The following is a 23,992-nucleotide window of genomic DNA, read 5'->3' as shown; positions in this document are numbered from 1 at the left end:
ATGACCTCACGTGGGTATTGACCTCGCGTACGTTCAAGTTCAACAGTGGACATAACAGGGAATGAGGAAAGGTGCAGCTGACTCATATTGCTTCATACCACCAAATAATATCATTTTCTCATGGCCCCGTAGCACATGCTCTTTGGCCCCGTACCAGTTCACGGCCCGGTGGTTGAGGACCATTGCAGTAGAAAGCATCAGTTCCCGCCCCCCCCCCCCCACCACCACCCACCAAGAAATAGCAATCCCCCAGAGACCTTGATCTATAGACAGTCAAAAACACCTCATCATCTCATCAGGCCTTCTCTTTCACTAACGAGGGAGAGAGAGAGATATCGCTCCTGCCACATCGAGAGGGGAGGCCAACCACTTGCGATTCCGGTTACAGTCTGCAGCATCACTTATTTCGAGCTTTTGAGACTCCAGAGTCAATAGACTCACTCTCACCATCAAGAGAGAGCAATTGCTTGAATACAGAGGCTTCCTCCAACTGCCCCCATTCTCTCGATGTTTTGATCGCCCCGATGTTTCAGTTGGCAATATCGGCAAGGAATCAGGTTGTCCACAGGGCTGCACCCCAAAGTCGCACATCTTCCAAGCCGTTCCTGGAGACACCGAAGCGCTGGGTGCTGAGCACTCGGTGAGTTCTGAAGAGCAAGACCCCACTGTCCATGAAGAACACAGTTTGAGAGCAGCTGTGTTTCACGGACTCTGACATTGTGCAGATAAAACTGCACAAGGACACATTCCATGTGAAGGGTGCTTTGTGAGTGCAAGTTAATAAGTAACAGGAGAAAACAAGAAAAACTAATACCACTTTTATGATTTATTGTAAATGGTGAACACAAATAATTTAGATTTGTACATGATTATGAAATTGCATATTACAAAGAAATAACAGTAGTGTGTTACCATAATTATCAACATTTATTCAAAGAGTTAAGTGTGCCTTGGCAAGGTAGTATCAAATCAGTTTATACTGCTCAAAGTCAGAACTTCTTTTATACAAACTATTATTGCAGGGATACATTAATGTTTTGAAATGGAGGTAATAGCAGTTTCAAAATGTTAGCATTAAAGATCACTGCATCTGAGATTCAGAACACCACAAAAAAGACAAGAATGTTAAATGTGATATTTCCATCATGCCATATAAAATACTTATGGAAAGACAAAATGTAACTTCTCCCAAAACATAGCAACATGGATAACTCATAAAACCGATGTACATACCAAAGGAGCCATGCCTTTTCTAAAATGATGACTGCTATGACACAGTACAAGCACATTTCTAGTGCTCGTTAGAATTATGTTCAGCACTGGTAGCAAACAAGGAATTTTATCATTGAACAAACATTGATACAAAAACACACATCTTCTCATGAAACTTAAATGCTATTTAATATTAAGAACTTGTGTGTAACTGGGTCAACTATGCCATCATGTGCAAGTAAAACACTGAAGGTCTAATTTATTAGAAGTTCTCTCAATTAGAGGAAAAATCCATTCTCTACATGTAGAAGTTGTGTGAAATTCCAATTTAATACTCTATGGATTTGTATGTTGATTGAGGACCATTTTCTATAACAAGGTAATTAGAATTTCATTCCTTTCTCTTCCTCCAGGTAACGCATTTGTTTGATAATGGAGGCACAGTTTTCTTTGCCATTTTCATGGCTCTTTGGGGTGAGTACAGTTCCAAATTTGTTGTTTGTTTATCTGTATAAACTACCCATTCTTTCAGATAGAACCTATTTGATGTTACTACTGACAATAGCAAAAGGATCTGTAAATTCTCTCCTGTGGTTTTCACTTGTATCCATTTAAGATGTTTGTTTTGTGATTTAGTTTATGCGACATTTCCATACGAAGGCGGTAAGTCATCCATCTGTATGGCATAGTTAACATTGCCCTCTGATTGTCCGCCATAAGGTGATGGGTCGTTCATGGCAGCAGGATTGTAGTACGCTGCTCCATCCTGATACCTTAAATCCACAGCATCATCCGTGTTCAGACGAAGGACTGTAAATAAATTCAAATAGAAGGTAATTGCATTAGAAATCATGCAGATGTACACAGTAATATGTTATGGTGGACTGATAATTTTGTAGAGATGTATTGGCAATCTAATTATGCTGGCACTATCTTCTACTGTCATTAACCCACTTCCGAGAATTAGTCAGTACATCTCCAGTAGAATAGTTCTGATTGTTATGATGCTGCCCTAGTGCAGTGGCAGTTATTGGGCAGCACTTTGCTGTCTTACTGCTCCAGTCATCTGAGTTCATACCTGACCCCTAGTGCTGTCTCTGTGTAACCATATGGATTCCTCTTGGGTGCTCTGATTTCCTCCCACATACAATGCTTGGTGGGTTAATTGACCATTGTAATTACCTAGTGTTATTCTGCATATCATAAGAATAACATAGCGAGCATGGCAGCTACATTATAGCTAATGTTGTTTGTGTGAGTACTGTTTGCTACTTTAAAACTGCTACACCATTATGAATATTGTGATGGAATTATTTGCTCTCTGGGTCAGAATGATAGTTCTGGAACAAAAGTCTGTGAAGAACACAACACAAACTTTGAATGTGCTTTTAGTGTCTTAAATAAAGAAAACTATACACTCAGAACAGAACTTTGTTGGAGATGATAGACTCATTGAGCACATATGCATTTAAGAGAGAATCAAAAATTCATTTTCTAGCCGTTCAAATAAACTTTGCACAGGGTAATAGGGAAATTAATTAAAATAAACATCGGAAAATCAGTTGAGAACAAAATATGCTGCTGATAATGCCATTATCTGTTTCGTACTGTTATCCAGTAGTGTGCACTAATGGCATCTCAGGGGATAATTATGGGTGCATACTGGAGCCGAAACTGCATTGTTGACCTCCAAACAATCAGCAGGGGAAGGGAGAGCAAATTTCTGACTATGTTAACAACACAAGTGCATAATAGTGATGGATTTCATTTGCAATAATTTTAACTGGGATACAGTGTAAAAGGAGAAGAGGATACAGAATTCAAAGCTGCATACAGGAAAGCATTTTCAGTTGGAATACTTAAAACCCACAAGATGAGGCTGGGAGTAGTGGCTAGTTCTGTTTTTGGTTTTCGAAATTAAGATTGGCAGGTGGAAAGAGTATCAGTGGTGGAGAGTTTTATGTCGCTTTGCTGTGATTTAGTTTAATTTAGGATAGTTGTAGAAGGATAAAACAGGATAAATTATTTTAAGCTGGGACAAGACAATTTTACTAGACTGAGAAGAGTGGCCTAGAAACTGATACTAGAAGATAAATTAATGTCAGAGCAAGAGGAGGAGGCACTTCAGAAAGAGTTTCAAAGGTGTCAGACTAACTGTGTTCCCAGCAAGGGAAAGGATGGATCTACTAAATCTAGAATCCCCTAGATGGGAAGATGTATGAGCAAAGAAGGAAGGCTTGAAACTGACACCATAAACACAATCCGACAGAAAGCCTGGAAACATAGGAGGTATAGCAATGGAATTAAAAAGGAAAATATGAAAGCTAAAAGAGGATGTGAAAGCACATTGACCAATAAAATTAATGAAAATCCATTGATGTTTTATTAGTGTATGAAAAGCAAGAAAATAAAGAAAATGTTGGGTGAACGAAATAACTAATTTGTGGAGATGGAAAATGTGAGTGGAATTTCCAAAGAATATTTTCTAAGTCTCTTCACAAAAGGAGGACATAATGTTGATGTTATACATAAGGCTAAAGAGTGTGAAGTATTGGATGGAATAAACATGATAAGAAAGTAAATGTTCTTTGAGAATAGATGCAGGACCAGGCCGAGTTGAATTAGGTCCCAGGTTGTTAAAAGAAGGCTTGGTGCTTGAGGATTGGAGGTTTGTTAACACTGTTGTTGTGTAATTAATATTTCAATAATATTTGAGTAATCTTGTATATATATTGGCTCATTAACTATTCTTGTTTGTTTAAATAATAAATTATAGGTTATATGTCAAAATACTTTAACTGCATTCGTCATGATGCCACCATGTGACACGTGCGCACCTCACTAAAAGTAAACTCAAAGTCACACCTGTATTTTTTGGACTCTTGTATTTTTCTTTGAATGTTTAATGTTTTGAAATTACAAAACATAGCAGCTGTATCATATTTTGAAAAGGGAGAAGAGATAAAAACAAGTTAATACAGCCCAGATGATTTATCTTTGTTATTGTCCAGATTAAAAGGAAGGAAGCGAAGAAAGGAAGAGGTAAATTTCCATTGGTAGAGGCACAGCATAATCAAGAGGAGTCTACAGAGATTTGTAAAGGGGACTTTATGAAAATTGAATTATTTGTGAAGATAACAAGGAAGGTTGATTAAGGCACTGGTTTGATGTACTTCAAGTGGATTTTAGAAAAATAAACTTTAAAGACTATCCTACTTGGCATCTGAGATTTGTCAAAAATAGCAAAAGTTCATGTAATCTAAAGAAGCCTGGAAAACTGGGACAAAGTAGTGGAAAGTAAAGGATAATGGTTGGTGGATGTTGTGTGGCTGAAATGCTAACTTTAGAGGAGTTGCACAGGACTGATTACACATTCCTTTGCTTTTGGCAGTAATCATTTAAATCAAAAAATATTTGCAGATTTTGCAAAAGTGACTTTGCAGTTGACAGTGAGGATGAAAGATTTAGACTATGAGAAGATATAGACTGTCTAGTCAGTGAGCAGAAAAATGTGCAAAAGGACATTAAACTGGAGAATTATGCTGGATGCATTAGGAAAAGTGAAACAAAGCATCAGAACTGACAGTGAATGTTAGGTTGTTGAGAAGAGGAATAAAGGGAATTAACAGTGTGTGCCCACGGATTGTGAATGGTCAATTATCTGTTCACAAATGCTTGCAGGATGCTTCCATTTATTAACCAAGACATAAGGTTCTGAAAGTTATGCTAAATAAATCATATATTACACTAGTTAGACCATAGCCTGTAAGTTGTGTGCATTTCTGATCATCACATGACAGGAAAGAGCTGATGACTGTGAATGGATGCATGAGAGATTTACAAACATATTGCCAGGAATGGAATTTGTGGCTTTGTAGGAAGACTGGATAAAGCACGATGTGTTCTTTGGAGCAGAGGCTGAGGAGAGAAAACAGCAGAATGTATAACGTGACAAAAACCCTAGCTAGAGCAAATGGGAAGGACCCATGTCCCAAAGCAGAAGGATCAAGATCTGGCATGGGAGCTGATCTTTGGTGGAAAGTTTTTTTGCGGGGGCTCATGAAGAACATACACAGAACAGTAGTGATCTGGAACTCTCCACCTAAAAGAATGTTAGAGGAAGAAACCCTCATCAGATTTAAACAGTGGCCTACAGGACTGTGCACCAGGTGCTAGAAGATCGAATTTGGTCAGGTAATTCTTATTTGATTCGCACAGGTGTGCCTAAAGTCCTCTTCTCATTGTCTTAAATTTTCTAAGATTTTCTGATTCTAGTACTGGTATGGTTTTGTGTTTTAGAATGGGTAGACGGTGACTCAGTATTCCTATATGTCAGTGAATGAAATAACTTAAGTAAATACTTAAAAGTCTCCAGCATTGCTTGTGCCTGAAATACTGAAATGCTGTCAACTCCAACCATTCAATCCAGGAAATTGCTGCCTTTGCTAAATCAGGCCATTAGCCAAGACTACCATGAGGACATAAGCAAATAGCAAAGTTTCAGCAACTATCCGAAGGCCCAAAAACGTGATGAACTGCTGGGGAAAAACATTATTACTGAACATTGGGCTGCAATTGAACTTGTCTTGAATTTAATGATGCTTAAACATGTAAACACAAGAAATTCTGCAGATGCTAGAAATCCAGGGCAACACACACAAAATGCTGGAGGAGCTCAGCAGGTCAGACAGCACCTATGGAAAGGCATAAACAGTCAATGTTTCAAGCCAAGTCCAAAAACGTTGATTGTTTATTCCTTTCCATAGATGCAACCTGATCTACTGATTTACTTCAGCACTTTGTGTGACACTTAAAAGTGTGCGTGTGTGTCCAACTTTTATCTCTTAACTGGAGTTAAACCAGATAACCTAGCTATTTATTTACTGCTGTTAATAGGATCTTGCTATGCATAACATCACTTCTGTTTTCCTATTACATTGAAAAGGTAATTTATTAGCCTTTATGACTTTTGCCATTCCTGAACTCATGAAAAATGCTCTGTAAATGTAAAATGGTTTGGATCTAAGTAGAAATATGTGAGAAAATCTTACTATTTTACATAGAAGTTGTGAAAGGTTTTTCAACAATGATCAGAACATCAAATTGCAATTGACTGCTGATGGAAGTTTGGATTTTTTCATCTAGTATTATTTATCCCAGTGTTTGGAGGAACTGCTGGTTATGAGCTTGAACAAAAATTAATTAAGATTTTTAATAAAGTGTTGGGTAGGTACTTAAGAGAAAACAAATTGCAAAGTCTTAGAACAAAACAGAGAATGGGATTGGATGGATTGCCCACCTAGACAATAAATGAAGTATAAAGTGTGTTTCACACAATACCTGTCAAACTATACGAAATAACTTTTTTCCCTTCGTGGATACAGTTCGCATCATTGCAATAATACAAACAGGATCTATTTGCCAGGTCTTAAAAAAAAGTGAAATTAATCTTAGACGTGATAGATCTTCTTTGTTGCCTTTAACTTCTGGTGCCAAACTTGAAAAGATCTTACATTGCTTTTTCTGAACGTCGATAAACTTTGACTTGTAGCAGGTTGTACTTTTTGTGTGTCTGTGTAATTATACATTGCAAAGAATTGCTTCAGCAGAATCACGAATGTATAATGTTCTTTTGTCTGCTTCTTTTTCAAAAGCAGGGTTGTGTGGGCAGTTCTCTTACAAATTGAAATACCAAGAAATGACAATTACAACAAACATTCAATGAAGCTTGAAAGTGCCTCCCTTATTTTGTGATGGGCCAAATGACATATGTATTGCCCCTTTGCTCTAATTCTGCATTTAATCTATTGAGGATTCTGTTAGAAAAAACCAAGTTGCATTGATTCATTTCCATAATGACCCAAACTTGCTCTTTATCTGCCAGATACTACAAAGCACATTGATATTTAGATTAGTTATTTCTAAATATTAGTGCAAAGCAACGTTATTTCATTTGCTACATGCTAAAGCCACCCGAACTATCTTATCTTCCATCCTCTCTCCTTCTGCCTCCTTCTCTCTTTTCTCCTCCTTTCTGTAATGGGATCACAATTCAGAGAAACAAAAGAAGCTGCGGACAAGAAGTGGGCAGCGCACTGCACAGCGGCTGTGACGCACTGCTGCCTCACAGCTTTGGTGACCGTGTACTGCCCATGAGGAGTTTGCATGTTGCACATTTGACTTCCCTCTGGGTGGTCTGGTTTGCTCCCATCTACTAATGGTATGCACTTCGGAGGGTCAAATTGCCACAGTAAATTGCCCCTAGTGTGTGGATGAATGCCCCTAGAATCAGGGGGAAGTTGATGGGGATTGTCAAGAATAAAATGGGATTAGTGTAGATTTCTTGTAAATTGGTGCTCAGCAGTCGAAGTGGACTTGGTGGGCAAAAGGACTCTTTCCCATGTGCCATGCTGGCTATCCCTAATGAAACTATGCTTCTCCAAATCTCATGAACCCTGTCGTCTAAGAATTCCTTCTATTAGACTACCCATCACTGGTATAAGGCTCACTGGTCTGTAATTCCTCTATTACGTTTACCTGGTCTATAACATACCTATTACATTTCTTGAGCAACATAACAGCATTTGCATTCCTCCAATCCTGTTACTCATCCTGTGGCCAGGGAGGTTGCAAAGATTGTCGTGAATAACCTATTAATCTCTTCTTTTGGTTCCCATAGAAACCTGAGGTATATCCAGTCTGGCCCTGGGGACTTAAGTATTCTTACATTTTTCCGAATCTTCAAAACTGCCAACTTTCTTAATCTCAATGTGCTCTAGCACATTAGCCTGTTGCATGCCAGCCTTACATTCATCAACATCCCTTTCACTGTTGACTACTGAAGCTAAGTGTACACTAAGGACCTCCAGACACATGCTTCCTCTCTTACCCCTGATCAGTCCCACCTTCCCTCTAGTCATCCTCGTGGTTTTCACATTCATGTACAATGTCTTGGGTTTTTCATAATTTATACTTGCCCAGTGGCGTCTCGTGCCCCCTTCTAACTCTACTAAGTTCTTTCTTAAGCTCCTGCCTGGCTAGCTTATAACTCTGAAGACCCCTGTCTGATTTTTGATTTCAAAAACTTTAACTACACTGCCCTCTTCCTCCTAACTAAATGTTCCACCCTTTCCCTGTCTCATTGGGACAAATCTATTCTGAGCACCTTGCAATCTCCCTAAACAGCCTCCACATTTACACTATGTTTTTCCCTGAGAACATCCGTTCCCAAAGTTCCTGCCTAATACCCTCATAATTAGCCCTCACCCAATTAAATGCTTTCTCATACTGTCTACTCCTATCTTTATCTGTGGCTGTGCTAAAGGTCAGGAACTTGTGCTCACTATCTCCGAAATGCTTGCCCGCAGAGAGATCTGTCACCTAACTTACTGTTTGCCCAGTTATAGATTCAGTATGACCTCTCTTCTAGTTGCTCTGTCCACAGACTTCAGAAAGCCATGAAATAGGATGGGTAGCAGGCACTGAATTAAATTCAGAACAAGAATCAGAATCAGATTTACTATCACTGATAAACGATGTAAAGTTTGTTGTTTTGTGGCAGCAGAACAGTGCAAAGACATCAAATTACTTTAAATAAGACAATAAAAAAGGAATAATGAGATAGTGGTCATTGATTCATAAGTTGTTTGGAAATCTGAGGCAGAGGGGAAAGAGCTGTTTCTGAGTCATTGAGTGTGGGTTTTCAGACTCTGGTGCCTCAACCCTGATGATTGTAACAAGAACAGGGCATGTCCAGGATGGTGAGGGTCCTTAGAGACATATCATGCATGAAGTGTGTGGAATTAAGGGAAACAAGTAGTGAGATCATGGAAACTGTACAGATTGAAAAGGAGGAGGTGCTTGCTGTCTTGAGGAAAATTAAAGTGGATAAATCCCCGGGACCTGACAGGGTGTTCCCTCGGACCTTGAAGGAGACTAGTGTTGAAATTGCAGGGGCCCTGGCAGAAATATTTAAAATGTCGCTGTCTACAGGTGAGGTGCCGGAGGATTGGAGAGTGGCTTATGTTGTTCCGTTGTTTAAAAAGGATCAAAAAGTAATCCGGGAAATTATAGGCCAGTAAGTTTAACGTCGGTAGTAGGTAAGTTATTGGAGGGAGTACTAAGAGACAGAATCTACAAGCATTTGGATAGACAGGGACTTATTAGGGAGAGTCAACATGGCTTTGTGCGTGGTAGGTCATGTTTGACCAATCTATTGGAGTTTTTCGAGGAGGTTACCAGGAAAGTGGATGAAGGGAAGGCAGTGGATATTGTCTACATGGACTTCAGTAAGGCCTTTGACAAGGTCCTGCATGGGAGGTTATTTGGGAAAATTCAGTCGCTAGGTATACATGGAGAGGTGGTAAATTGGATTAGACATTGGCTCAATGGAAGATGCCAAAGAGTGGTAGTAGAGAATTGCTTCTCCGAGTGGAGGCCTGTGACTAGTGGTGTGCCACAGGGATCAGTGCTGGGTCCATTGTTATTTGTCATCTATATCAATGATCTGGATGATAATGTGGTAAATTGGATCAGCAAATTTGCTGGTGATACAAAGATTGGAGGTGTAGTAGACAGTGAGGAAGGTTTTCAGAGCCTGCAGAGGGACTTGGACCAGCTGGAAAAATGGGCTGAAAAATGGCAGATGGAGTTTAATACTGACAAGTGTGAGGTATTGCACGTTGGAAGGACAAACCAAGGTAGAACATACAGGGTTAATGGTAAGGCACTGAGGAGTGCAGTAGAACAGAGGGATCTGGGAATACAGATACAAAATTCCCTAAAAGTGGCGTCACAGGTAGATAGGGTCGTAAAGAGAGCCTTTGGTACATGGGCCTTTATTAATCAAAGTATTGAGTATAAGAGCTGGAATGTTATGATGAGGTTGTAGAAGGCATTGGTGAGGCCGAATCTGGAGTATTGTGTTCAGTTTTGGTCACCAAATTACAGGAAGGATATAAATAAGGTTGAAAGAGTGCAGAGAAGGTTTACAAGGATGTTGCCGGGATTTGAGAAACTCAGTTACAGAGAAAGGTTGAATAGGTTAGGACTTTATTCCCTGGAGTGTAGAAGAATGAGGGGAGATTTGATAGAGGTATATAAAATTATGATGGGTATAGATAGAGTGAATGCAAGCAGGCTTTTTCCACTGAGGCAAGGGGAGAAAAAAAACAGAGGACGTGGGTTAAGGATGAGGGGGGAAAAGTTTAAAGGAACATTAGTGGGGGCTTCTTCACACACAGAGAGTGGTGGGAGTATGGAATGAGCTGCCAGACGAGGTGGTAAATGCGGGTTCTTTTTTAACATATAAGAATAAATTGGACAGATACATGGATGGGAGGTGTATGGAGGGATATGGTCCGTGTGCAGGTCAGTGGGACTAGGCAAAAATGATTTGGCACAGCCAAGAAGGGCCAAGAGGCCTGTTTCTGTGCTGTAGTTTTTCTATGGTTTCTATGAGTATCAGGGGATGTGAGGTAATAGTGTTTGTATGTTATGAGAGGCTTTGCTGTGGGCTATGAAGGCTCAAATTGATCCGACAGGCAATGTTAGTTCATTTAACTGAGCTAGTAAACTAAGATAATCCATGCGCTACTTTGGCGAATCGGGCAGCAACCTTGCTGTTTCTTTAGTGTTTGTCTGTTTTGTGAGGCCATATTGCTAGCTTGATGTTCAACCCAGCATGTGCAAGGAGCCAGCCAGATATGAACCCAGGACCTCCTGTTCTGAAGTCTAATTTTACTACACCACAGGAACAAAGCAAACTAAAATGGCTACAAATTCACCTATAATCAATGGTTGCATTGTAAGCCAATTTTGAAATTTGGTTCCATTGACTTTAGCGCAGCCAATATTTGGAAGCAGGGAACGGTGGAGGTAGGAACCATTACATTCTTAAGAATATAATGGAGAAATATTTCAAGCAAAGAATGACGTGAAAGTGTAGAGAAAGAACCAGTATTGGCACCAAATGTGTGGCAGTCTTGCAAAGGGAACAGAATGGTGAAAACTTCTAAATAGTTTTAGAATATTTTATGTATAGCATTTACATTTTCCCCAGATGCAGTAGTTTAATGGGGCAGATCTTCCTTTGACTGGTGAGCATTCCTCTCCCCTGGAGCATGCTAGCGTTCTTCTCTTGGGACATGAGACATAAGAACAGATTAAGCTATTGGCCCATTGAGTCTGCTCTGCCATTTGATCATGGCTGATTTATTACCCCCCTCAACCCCATTCTCCTGCCTTCTCCGCATAACCTTTGACACCCTTACTAATTAAGAACCTAACAAACCAACCTTCACTTAATTGCACCCAATGATTTAGCCTCCACCACCATCTGTGGCAGTGAATTCCACAGATTCACCACCCTCTGGCTAATGTTTTCCTTTGGGAGGCAGTTCCCATATGATTGCCACAAATCGTCCCAGGTTAACTTTGAAAGCTGGCAAGATACTATCTCAGGCTCATCAGTTGCTGAATGTATGTGATCATCATTGTATGTGATACAAACATTCAAAAACACCATGGAAATACCAGCTGTAATTTTAGAAAAATAAAACACTAAAAACAGAATTAATTGAGGTAAAGAGGCATGCATAGGCTATTTCCAGCAGTTGTTTCTTCTCAGTTCTATCTGTATTGTGCCAGGTTATTGTATTTCATTGGTTGAACAGCTAGATGTTCCAGTTGATGAATTACGTCCAATGAAACCTGGACTCTGAGGAGCCTGCCAACATCCTGCTGGAAACCTGGAGCCCGTAGTTATTTGGAACAGCAGAATACATTAATTTTGTTTGCCCCAATAACTAACTGAAGCTGTGTAAAAGGGTCAGCACTATTGATGCAGAGTTCTATTTACTGCTTACCTGGGTCATTCAGGAAGACATCGTACAGTCTGCGATGACTGATGTTGTCTGACTTCCTGCGCGTACACAACACATAAGCAACAAGCAAGACCAGAGTGAGACCCAAGATGGTGCCAAGTATTGCCCCAATCACCACACCTCCTTGATTTTTCTTCTCAGCAGGAGATGCATCTAAAACATTATGGAAATGATTATGATTACAAAATTCAGCAGATCTGGCCTGCTACTGCAGACTGTTAATGCCTTAGCTAATTACAACATAACATTTACTGGATTAATAATTTATTTTTCATATAGCAGTTTTAATTCAGAGATAAACAGCTGAGCAGAAATTGAAGCAAAACTAGTTCACTGGCTTAATGCACATATTAATTGGTGTTTCCCTATGTTGCATTTACAAGACTGCCCATTGGGAATACTTATATTCATAAAGAAGTAACTTAAGCATATTTTGCTTTAGAGTTGCTTCTTATAGTCATAGTCATAGTCATACTTTATTGATCCCAGGGGAAATAGTACTATGTCCAATGAATTCACTTTGATTCTGTTCAGTAGCAGCAAAGAAGTTTAGAATGATCTTCAGGTCACTTCCAAATTAAAAACATTAAGGTTTGATTTTTTTTCCTATTTTCTGGTTGAGGCTCTCAGAGCTTTCTGTCTACTGGCAACATGGCAGATTATAACATTGAAACAGCAAGCTGCGGGTCCACCCTCTCGTTGTTGTAGGAGTGATATTTTTCACTCCCTCACTAGTAAAAGAGAGAGCCAGTCAAAGATACTGAAGGTTTGAGATGGACAGTAGATTTTGATGGACTCCAGATCATGGTCTCTTTGGGCTTTGCTATTACTTGCATGGTGGGTGGTAGGGGTTGATGCTTTTGCTGGATCAAGTGGGGGGGGAGGGGGAAGGATGATGCTTTTGCATGCATGGGAAGTGAGAGGGGGTTTAGGGTTCTAACATTTACTATCATTCATTCTGGGATTCCTTTTTCCTGTTTTGGAGATGTCTGTGACGAGTAAGAATTTCAGGTTGTATTCTGTATACACTATTTGATATTAAATTGAACTATTGAACCATTGGTGAGAAGGCAAAGCCAATGAAGCCCATTTTCTGAGTTACTAGTTCTATTGGCCGGAAATGTCAACTGTACTTTTATCCACAGATGCTGCCTGGCTTGCTGTGTTCCTCCAGCATTTTGTATGTTTTACTCAGATTTCCAGCATCTTCAGATTTTCTCTTGTTAGTACTATGTGATGTCTTATTTTCCTTATCTATCTCTGTCCACTAGAGGCACTATTTTTAGTCATTCAGAATCAAGTCATGGTCGTAATCATATGCAATCTTAATTAAATATTCTCTCTAAAAAATATAAAATAATTTTTGTATTTTTTGTAGTGTGGCGGAATGTCAAAGATGCATAAAATGAGTTTAAGCTACCTGGCGCTTTGACAGGAGATAAAGTTTCATCCCCTCCTTTCCCTTCTGTTAAAGTCCTGTCAGTGGTGTGGGTGAGTGGGATCTCTGTCCGGTTACTGTCCAGATTGCAAGAATCACCCATACAGATCTGACTCTATGACCTTCTGAAGAACATGCTCAAATTTAAAAATGCTTTGTCATTTTAGAACATAGATCATGTTATAAAGTAGTTGGGCAGGACAGTTGAAACCAGATGACACTAAGTAAAGAAATTGGTACAAGGCCAATGGGAAAGTGCAGTGAAATGAAACTGATAGCAAACACTTTCTCAGACCTGTCAGGGCCCTGTTGGCCGGAGGCCCACAGACTGTGCTGTATTATTATAAGTTGAATCAAAACTGTAACCAAATGATTCACAATTAAAAATCATGCCATAATAGTTCTTTTAAAAAAGAGAAATATTACACTCTGAATTACTTGGCTTTTCCATTCTTGCATTAATGTACACTCAGTGGCCTATTTATTAAGTACAGCTGTACACCTGCAGGTTAATGCAAATATCTAATCAGCCAATAATGTGACAGCAACTCAATGCATAAAAGCATGCAGACGTGGTCAAGCGGTTCAGTTGCTGTTCAGTGCAGACTTCAGAGTGGGGAAGAAATGTGACTTTAACCATGGAATGATTGTTAGTGCAAGACAGGATATTTTGAGAATCTCAGAAACCGCTGATCTGGGATTTTCATGTACGACAGTCTATAGAATTTACAGAGAATTGTGTGAGAAACAAAAAGCATCCAGTGAGAAGCAGTTCCGTGGGTGAAAATGCCTTGTTGAAGATAGAGTTCAGAGGGGAATGGCCAGACGGGTTCAAGCCGACAGGACGGTAACAGTAAATCAATTAACCATGCATTACAACAATGGTGTGCAGAAAAGCACCTCTGTACACTCGACACATCAAACTTTGAAGTTGATGAGCTAGAGCAACAGAAGACCACACCGGGTTCCACTTCTGTACCCAATAAAGTAACCACTGAGTATAGATTGAAATCTTTAGAGGCAAATACATTGCTAACTTAGTTGTACAGGTTGAAAGTTTCTTTTCCTGACCCATGCTGCACCACAGAAAATGATCTCTAAACATCTCGCTCAGAACAGGACAACTGTTCACTTTATGTACAGAGACAGTCCCCAGGTTATATTCCTGAGAACTGTCTGTAATCCGAAGTTTCCATGGGTTGAAAATGCTGTCAGCTAAGATTGCAAAGCTTAATTAGCTGCTGATTACTACAAATCTCAGTTAATTTAAGATATCAGTGAGACCTTAGTTAAAATTAAGTTTTTAGTACAGGTTCCAAACCTGGTACCTCCAGATCTATACTCCAGATTGAGACTCGAACTAGAGGTCATGGATTAAGAGTGAAAGGTGATGTACTTAAGGAGAACATGAGGGGAAGCTTCTTTATTCACGGGGTGTGAGTGTATAATAAGCTGCCATCAGAAATGCTGGATGCAGGTTCGATTTCAACATTCAAGAGAAATTTAGATAAGTACACCAATGGGGGAAGTATGAAGGGCTATGATCTGGTGTAGGTCAATGGGACAAGGCAACATAATAGTTCAGCACAGACTAAGTGAGCCAAAAGGCCATCTTCTGTGCTCTATAGCTCTATGACCTCCTGGATCAAAGAATTTGGGTAAAAGAGTTTTGCTCTTTCTTTTGGTTTTTTTGTGGTTCAGAGTTACAAGCTTTTTGCAATGCTGGGAAGATAAACTAACAAAACATGCCCTTATATTTATGTTAGCGGTCTTACCTTTCCCACTGTTAGTTGTTTCATTGGTCGTATTGATTGTCGTAATAGTGGTGAAATCATTGATGGTTGTTATTGTAGTACTGATTGTCGTACTGGCAGTAGATGAGCGTACAGTTGTTGGAATTGTACCAGTGTTCATATCTGGGATAGTTGTTGAGGTATTGCTGGATGTTGTTGATCCAGAATCTATGGTGATAGTACCATCAGTCACCTTAGATGTCATATTAGGGCTTGCTGTCATCCCATTGGGATGTGCCGTTGTCCCACTGGAATTAGTCATTCCCACATTAGGACTTGTTGTCACACTAGAATTTGCCGTTGCCCCATTAGGAGTTTCTGGTGTCACGCTGGGACTTGTTATTGTCACACTAGAATTTCCTGTTGTCACATCAGGATTTGCCGTGATCGTAGTAGAATTTTCTGCTTCCTCAGTAAGATTTGTCGTGGTCATACTAGGATTGCTGGTAGTTTCTACTGCTTCAGTAGTGCCTTTGCTTATAGTGTGTTGACTTGTTTCTGTAGATATAAGTAAAGAGGTGCTTTTCACTGATGTAGTGTGTGAGGTGTTAGAGCTTTCCATGGGTGTGGTCACACCTGTTGTGAAAGTAGTAATGGTGGAAGTATTGCTGGTTGATTCTACTAAAGTTGTATTGACATTGGTAATTACTGATGTGTCAGTGACAGAAGAAGTTATCTTTGAAACTGTTGTACTATATTCAGTTGTATTTTGTGAACTCCCAATTGTCCATAGTTGGCAAGTTAGACAAGAGGATATTAAAACTCTAAGAAGCAATTGCATTGTGTCGATTCCTTTGGTAAATATCTGCTGAATTGAATCCTGGAAAAGATCATCAAATTAAATACAGCTAAGAAACTTGCATAATAGTTTCTTTGGAATTTAGCTTATATCTCCAACAAATAAAATTAAGCCGTAGCATAGCTTGTTGCATTTTGAGTGACAAACCTAATTTGCAGACGAACACATTTACAGAAACAATAATCATGGAAAAATAATTAATAAACTGCTGCTCACATTTGAGTTCATTCAGCAGTTAGTACAAATGAACCAAAGGCAAATTGTATCTCACCATTCCCAGAGAAATGTTTGATGAAGTAACCAAAGAAATTGATGAAGGGAATGAGGAGAGGTTGCCTACATGCCTTTGTAGCAAATGTCTGATAAATTGTCACATAAACGATGGTGAGCAGAGCTCAGAATGGGATTAAAGGGTAGCAGCAAGAACATCAAGTTGGTTTAGGAAGACAGAAAATAGAGATATAGTTGAAAAGTTCTCGAGGAACGCAGCAAATCAGGCAGCATCTATGGGGGGGAATAAACAGTCGAAGTATCAGGGTGAGGGTCCTTCACCAGGACTGGAAAGAAAGGGTGCAGAAACCAGAATAAGAAGGTGGTGAGAGGGGAAGGAGCCCAATCTGACAGATGGGTGAAACTGGTTAAGATAGAAGGTGGATGGGTGGGGAATGCGGATGAAGTGATCAGGAAACACCAATATAAAATCAAACAGTTGGGCTTTAAGCAGGTCTGTACATCATTTAGAATGATAACATTTTGTGTATTTTTCTTGTTTTCTGCCAGTCTGTAACACTTCATACTTGACTACATTAAATTCCATCTGGTGCTGCTGATATTTTCCTAGCCTGTTCAATCCTCCTGCAGTCTTTACCTTCCTGCTCGCTGTTCACACTTACATGTTCAGTATATAGTATAGCACAGTACAGGCTGCTGAGGTTTAGCCAACCTTTTAACCCACTCTAAGATCAATCTCACCCTTCCCTTCCATATCGCCTTCCACTTATCGTTCGTCTATGTAGCTGTCTAAGAGTCTCTTAAATGCCCCTACCCTACCAGCAACCCTGGCAGTGCAACCACCACACTCTGTGTAAAAATCAGATTCTGACATCACTCTATATTATCCTCCAATCACCCCATATTAGCCATTTACCCAGAACACCCAAGAGATGGGGAGGCAAGTACATTTGACATAGTTATAGCGGAGGTAGATGTATATTGAAAGATTGAGGATTGAAGGCAATGTATCTACCTCCACTATAACTATGTCAAATCTGCTTCCCTCCCAGGTGTTCTGGGGATCCACAAAACTATTTTTATATGCAATTTGCACAAAATACAGTGCAGCATGTTTTAATTTCCAGGTTGAAGACTTATTCAGCAGGGTACGTAACTTCAGATATTTCCTTTGAAGGTTGCTTGAATAGTGGCCTATTCAACCTCTGATAAAGCCTAACTTTTTCATTTAAAATTGAGCAATAATAGGTGTGGTTTTACCTGAATGAACGTCAACTGTCAATGAGAAATATTTGCAAAGAAAGTATATTGAATTTTTAATGCTGAAAATATTAAGCTTGTCATTGATGACTGTTGTGATTTTACTTAATCTGACGGTGACTGATGTGATGTTACTTAGTGGGTACCTTAATAACATACAGTAAATCATCTAGGCAATCACTTTCTATTTTTATCATGTGAGCTGTTACTTTGTTATATTGGACACCATTTTATACACCACACACATTTTTTTCCACAAAGGCAGAGAACATTTTCAACAATTAATTATCAACGCTGCCATTAGTCCTGTATAAACACATGATTACCTCACCCACTAAAAGTTCAATGTATTATGTATCAGCAGTGTGTGCACTATGACCAGATAATATTCTTTCTGTGTGGCTAAACTATGACAGTGTATCAGGAGCAATGTTAGTACGCAGTCAGAATTAAAATCTGTTTGAATTAATAGAAACATAGAAAACCTACAGCACAATACAGGCCCTTCGGCCCACAAAGCGGTGCCGAACATGTCCTTACCTGAGAAATTACCTAGGCTTACCCAAAGCCCTCTATTTTTCTGAGCTCCATATACCTGTCCAGGAGTCTCTTAAAAGAACCTATTGTATCTGCCTATACCACTGTTGCCGGCAGCCCATGCCACGCACTCATCACTCTCTGCATAAAAAACCTACCCCTGATATCTCCTCTGTACCTACTTCCAAGCACCTTAAAACTGTACTCTCTCATGCTAGCCATTTCAGCCCTGGGAAAAAGCCTCTGACTATCCACACAATCAATGCCTCTCATCATCTTATACACCTGTATAAGGTCACCTCTCATCCTCTATCGCTCCGAGGAAAAAAGGCTGAGTTCACTCAACCTATTCTCATAAGGCATGCTCCCCAATCCAGGCAACATCCTTGTAAATCTCCTCTGCACCCTTTCTATGGTTTCCACATCCTTCCTATAGTGAGGCAACCAGAACTGAGCACAATACTCCAAGTGGGGTCTGACCAAGGTCCTATATAGCTGCAACATTACCTGTCAGCTCCTAAGCTCAGTCACATGATTGATGAAGGCCAATGCACTGTATGCTTCCTTAACCACAGAGTCAACCTGCGCAGCAGCCTTGAGTGTCCTATGGACTCAGACCCCAAGATCACTCTGATCCTCCACACTGCCAAGAGTCTTACCATTAATCTTACTTGAATTGCCTAACTTTGGAAAGAGATTTTTGACAATACATTATTGTCTATTCAGCTAAATCAAGATCACAGAATGGTGTGTTAACTTGCATATTTTTCTGATAATGATGGATGGAATTTGGTGAAAATCACTTTTCACTAATATTCCATCTTGACTGCTATATTGGTATTTTGGTAACAACAGCAATTCCTTCTTATATATTGGCTGGTCTTATGCATTTATTTGTATCTTTCATGAAATATATTTATGTGGTCCAGGTAATGTATTAAGCCATATCAAGGCCTCACAGGAAACAAAACGACAAAAAATGCTAGTGGCCACTAGCAAATAAATTTTTACACTGAGACTTACTGTATAAAGAGATATTACATCTGATGACTGAGAGTAAGCCAAAGAGCAAGGTTTCAAGGGGAGGAGGATAGAATTTCAAAGGTTGGTGCCAAGGAATCTGGATTTGACAGTGTAAATGGGAATACACTAAGGGCCAAAAACTAAAATGGTGTGGAGATTATAAGAAGTTACCATAATACATAGAGTGAAGGCCATGAAGGGATATTCAAACTTGAAATATCAAGACTTGACCAGGCCAAGATCTAGAATCGGTCAATGATTAGAAACAAAAGTTCAGCTTGCATCTTGTTTCTCCGGCTTTGCCTGTCATTTGAACATTTAATCTGTTTTCTAACCTTGATCTTTAGGATACAGTTAGTCTATGAGCTAAGGAGTAACTAGAGATATTAGTTCCCTCTCTCTCTATCTCTATCGCTGTCTATTATCCTGCAACAGGGATGAGAAGACTTTTTGAAGACCTGCGCCCAAACTGACGAGTCTTCTAAAAAAAATTCTCCTGTGTGCCATGTTAATTTTGAACAGAGATAGTCATGAATTAGTGACAATAACTGTGGACTTTTTAAGGAAAGAGGACGAATTCTGTGGCTTATTTGCATATATTCCTTGCTTTGCTATTAATGAAAGTATACAGAGACAAATTGAAATAAATGAAGCATTATGAAAGCATGTTCAAATATTATTAGAATTAATCTTTTAAAAAGAATTGAAAATTAACATTATTTCTAAATATTATTGTTATGGTCTGAAACATTATTCTGTGAAAACATCTCACTGCCCTTTGGTTGTAAAAAATTATTCGCTACTTCATTTGGCAGTAAAAGTAATCATTGTGTATTTTTTATTATCTTTTTATAATCACGGGGCAGCACTGCGTGCTGCGTGCCAACGAAATTCTTGCACAGGCCATCTTGGACAGCATGCCATAGGTTCACCATCCCTGACGCCAAAGCCAAGCCCAATAGATCCAGCTTTCATCCCCTTTCACCTCCTGATACACTTTACATACAAATTAGTCGTTGATTGGAATTTAATTTGCCAGCTCATCAGACAGCCAAACTCACCTCTGACCTTCCTAGAATCTGTAGCTTGACCCATGCATTTATCTGAATGTCATGCAATTCTTTTCCTCCAGTTTACTCTCAAAAGTCAATTCAATCCTCAACAGTAACTTGTTCTTATACTTAGATATTGATTATTTCTCTTTCAAGAGTTACTGTAATATATTTAGATATCTTACAATTGACCACATCATCATCGCCACTTCTTGTTGTATTGCCAAGCTCCCTTAATGTTGAAAGTTGTGGAAGATATTACAACCTGATTCCCTTATATCCTTTTTGCTGTCCTCATCTAGATCAGGGGTTCCCAAACTGGGATCCATGGAACCCATTGTTTAATGGTATCGGTCCATGGCATAAAAAAGTTGGGAACCCCTGAACTAGATGAATCCTTTCAACCTGACATCCTCATCCCCTAAGGAACCGGAATCACAGAATTTTATTATAAAAATTATATATGATTCTTTCTTTCTTCTTCATTTTGCTCTGTCTAGGGTATGATAAACTACACATTTTATCAATACCACTCTTTAGTAGTATACCCCTTTGTATCATGGCCCCATTGATATCGATCTCATGGAAGATTTGGAAATCTTTTAGCTAGTAATTTATAACTGTGTTGTATTCACCATGCAGCATCCTGAAGATGAGAATAATGCTACAAAAATGCAAGTTATCTTTCCTTCCTATGCCTAAGACTACACATTTACCATAGATATGTTTCAAAGATCCAGTATAGCCCTTCTCCTACTTTTCATCCAGGTTTGCCTCACAACATGATTCTCTTTTACATATATACCAATGCTACTTTAATCAGAATCAGAATCAGGTTTATTATCACCGGCATGTGACATGAAATTTGTTGTATGTGATTCACAATTTTTACTGTTACATGGTGATATTTTGGTGATTAGGAGGAAAAATTATCTTTTTTTTGCCATTCAAATTCTCAGTGACAGTGTCAAAGCTTTCTTGATTAATTACCACTGTTGTATTTTGCCTCTGAATTTCATTATGCAGATGCTTAACTGAGTCTGAATTCTGATAGTATACCAGTGTATTGTTTAGTTCCAATTAGAACCAAGTTTGAAACAATGACTCACCTCTATCAGTAGGATGACATCCTCCAAATATGGGTAGTCTTGGTCTCTACTTTATTCCTATCTTTGAGAAGCCAAGCTGCCATTGTTCCTAGTCTCAATTTCTGTGACATACTTCCTACTTAGATCTGCCTGGGGGTTTAAACTCCAACCTATCCGGAGTATTATATTCACTCTTGTGTGGAGTCATCAGTCACTGTTGTCTCGTTTGGATTTCTTATCCCTGACCATATTGAATCTGTAGTCTTCGACTGTATCTGAAATCCCTCAGCTGGCTTACACTATCTTACTTCTGCAACTGCCTGCAGCTACACATTGTAGCTCATCACCTGCACCAAATGCAAGCTGCTCTTTGTTTGTACCCCTTGTCTAGATCACTAGTATCGAGAATACCTGGATATACTTTCTTGCAAAAGGATTTTTAATCTAAACCCCTGGACATTACTGAGTCACTCTTCGTCTTCTTCTTAAACAAGCCTTCGTGGCTGAATCTTAATTATTTCATTTAACAGCTTCCTCCATAGTATGACTTGGGCAGAGTAGTTAACCAGCATAAAGATATATAACATATATAAGATAGAAAATTTCAGCACAGGAAAAGACCTTTCAGCCAACCCAATTAAATTAAGTCTCTTCAGTCTATGTGTGATCTATATCCCTCCATTCTATGCACGTTCATGCATCAATGTAAAAGTATCTTGAACACTGCTATCCTAACGGCTTCCAGCGCTAACCTGGCAACCTGTTCCAAGCCTGATCAATTGTGAAGTCATTAAGGGATTGTGAAGATACAGCATGGTAAAGAGTAAGCTCAAAATTCAGGATGTAGAAGTAACCTCTATAAGTGCAAGAAAGGAAGATATCATGTCACAGCGTGCAATATAATTTCAATCGTAACCGCGTCTCTGAAATATCAGTCTGCCTGCTGTGAAACACACAGCATTGTGAAGACCTTAGAGATGATGCCTGCAGTGTAATTGCAGCAAAGCTATAAAATAATATTCGCATCTGATTGAATCCTCTGTGTATTAGATTGCATATGAGACATTTTTCTTAAGTGTTGCAGGATGTTCAAAAGCTTGGTACACCTGAATGCTTCCTGTGGTATAATCTGCTCCAAAACTACCTAATATCAATGTTAATTGTACCAATTCACATAGTGCATAATTCTCATGAAAGTTAATATTAACTCCTTTCCAAAGTCTTGCCCCAACTTCTGTATTAGTACGTACGGTAAGCACTCCTTAATTTGATAACATGTAGATCAATTTAGACATTCAACTCAGTAAGTATTATTAATGCGCCATTGGAAATTTTTACTTTCACGTCAAGAGAGCAACAATAAAGAGATGTAATGTTGCTGGTTCTGAAAATGTGGATCTGTCCACTTATAGCACAGACTTATATTTTTTTAAGACAGAAATGTTCTCAAATGTGAATGTGCTGTTATTTACATAAAGTTATTCTGCAACTCTGTAGGAGAATGGGAGCAGAGAGCGAGCTCATCTGTGTAGATCACAAACATTACCAGAAGTTTCCTGCTTTGTGCAGCTAAATTCTTTATAACTCCGAGTTAAACTAAGCAGGTTTATCAAGGGAAGCAATAGCAGAGGTTTAGTGACAAGTCAATCCACACATAATCTATACTTCATTTAATAATTACCAGAGACAAGGTCATAGCCTGAATATTCTTTAGTAGTATTCAGCGTTTGGCCTGTGTGTAAACATACAACTGGAAAATCTGTTATTCTCTTCAACACATGAAGATTTTGTAAACGGTGGAAGAAAAAGTTTGTCATTTATGTGCCCTGCAGATTTAATTTGTTTACATGATGTTAGTGTGTGTATTCCAAGCAGGAATCATACACCACAACTGTAGTTGGCACTAATTTATTGAACAGGTATAAGAAAATTGTTCCACAGTTCAAACTGCTTCAAACTGAACCAAACTGTAGAAATAACAATTAAGAGAGCACTTACCTTCTTTCAGCCAATGTGATTCAGGGGAAAAACCTGTAGGAGTTCTTGGTGTCTCCAAGTTAGTTACGTCCTGTGTAGTTCAGGAGAGCACAACTGCATTAGCAGTGGAGTAGTAAATGAATTTAGTTAGCAGGTGTGGATACTTCTTACAGTCAGAACTGGATAAACCTGATCAACCATTTGAGTGCATTCATTTATGTGTACAGCAAATACTTAACAGGCAAGATGGGTGTGTTCTTTTCACTTAACCGCATTACAATTTTGTGCTGAAATATTTCAGTGACGCATAATCTTTTGTTTAGTTAATTAGATCAGCACCCTGGCCAAGTAATATTAGTCTACTAAATAGCAAATCTTTTGTTAGCAGTGCTGGTGGATACAGATTTTCAATAAGGTAGAAGTGATTGGTGTGCTGTGCTCGATTTAAAACCACTGCAATACACAAAACACTCTTAAGAATTTTGGTTAGATTAGTGTCTTCTCAAGTTTTAAAAAAGAATTTGTCCTGTATGCTATATTGTGGTAATATACTATTATTGACATATGCTACTTAAATTCAATTCCAGCAGAAGACAATCATCAAGGAAAATCAGGCATTCCCTCTAAGGTCCATGAAGTGTGTTAACTATAGTAGTTTAGCCCTATTCATTGCAATTGACACCAGGAGCATTTGCAATA

General features: G+C 39.0%; 2 protein-coding genes across 2 annotated transcripts in view; one reads left to right on the top strand and one right to left on the bottom strand.

The window, feature by feature from the left end:
- ano3 (anoctamin 3) overlaps positions 1 to 23,992 on the top strand; it is a 586,826-nt gene that overhangs the window by 451,995 nt on the left and 110,839 nt on the right. The window contains exon 14 of the mRNA XM_072272723.1: positions 1,626 to 1,686. Within this exon, the coding sequence (XP_072128824.1) occupies positions 1,626 to 1,686 (61 nt within the window). The remainder of the gene's footprint in view (positions 1 to 1,625; positions 1,687 to 23,992) is intronic.
- On the bottom strand, positions 820 to 23,507 carry LOC140205258 (uncharacterized). Its single transcript, XM_072272722.1, has 4 exons — positions 23,315 to 23,507; positions 15,309 to 16,146; positions 12,078 to 12,248; positions 820 to 2,022 (listed from the first exon to the last, which is right to left on the bottom strand). The coding sequence occupies exons 2-4, from the start codon at positions 16,105 to 16,107 to the stop codon at positions 1,850 to 1,852; spliced, it is 1,143 nt and encodes a 380-aa protein (XP_072128823.1). The 5' UTR covers positions 16,108 to 16,146; positions 23,315 to 23,507; the 3' UTR covers positions 820 to 1,849.

This window comes from Mobula birostris, chromosome 11 (assembly GCF_030028105.1).
Source record: "Mobula birostris isolate sMobBir1 chromosome 11, sMobBir1.hap1, whole genome shotgun sequence".
NCBI lineage: Eukaryota > Metazoa > Chordata > Chondrichthyes > Myliobatiformes > Myliobatidae > Mobula > Mobula birostris.
This window is presented reverse-complemented; position numbering and strand designations above follow the sequence as displayed.

Coding starts and splice junctions, on each gene's coding strand:
- LOC140205258 (XM_072272722.1), bottom strand. CDS start 16,107: ATGCAATTGCTTCTTAGAGTTTTAATATCCTCTTGTCTAACTTGCCAA. Junction 12,249..15,308: donor AACAACTAACAGTGGGAAAG/GTAAGACCGCTA, acceptor ATAATGTTTTAG/ATGCATCTCCTGCTGAGAAG. Junction 2,023..12,077: donor TGTCTTCCTGAATGACCCAG/GTAAGCAGTAAA, acceptor ATTTATTTACAG/TCCTTCGTCTGAACACGGAT.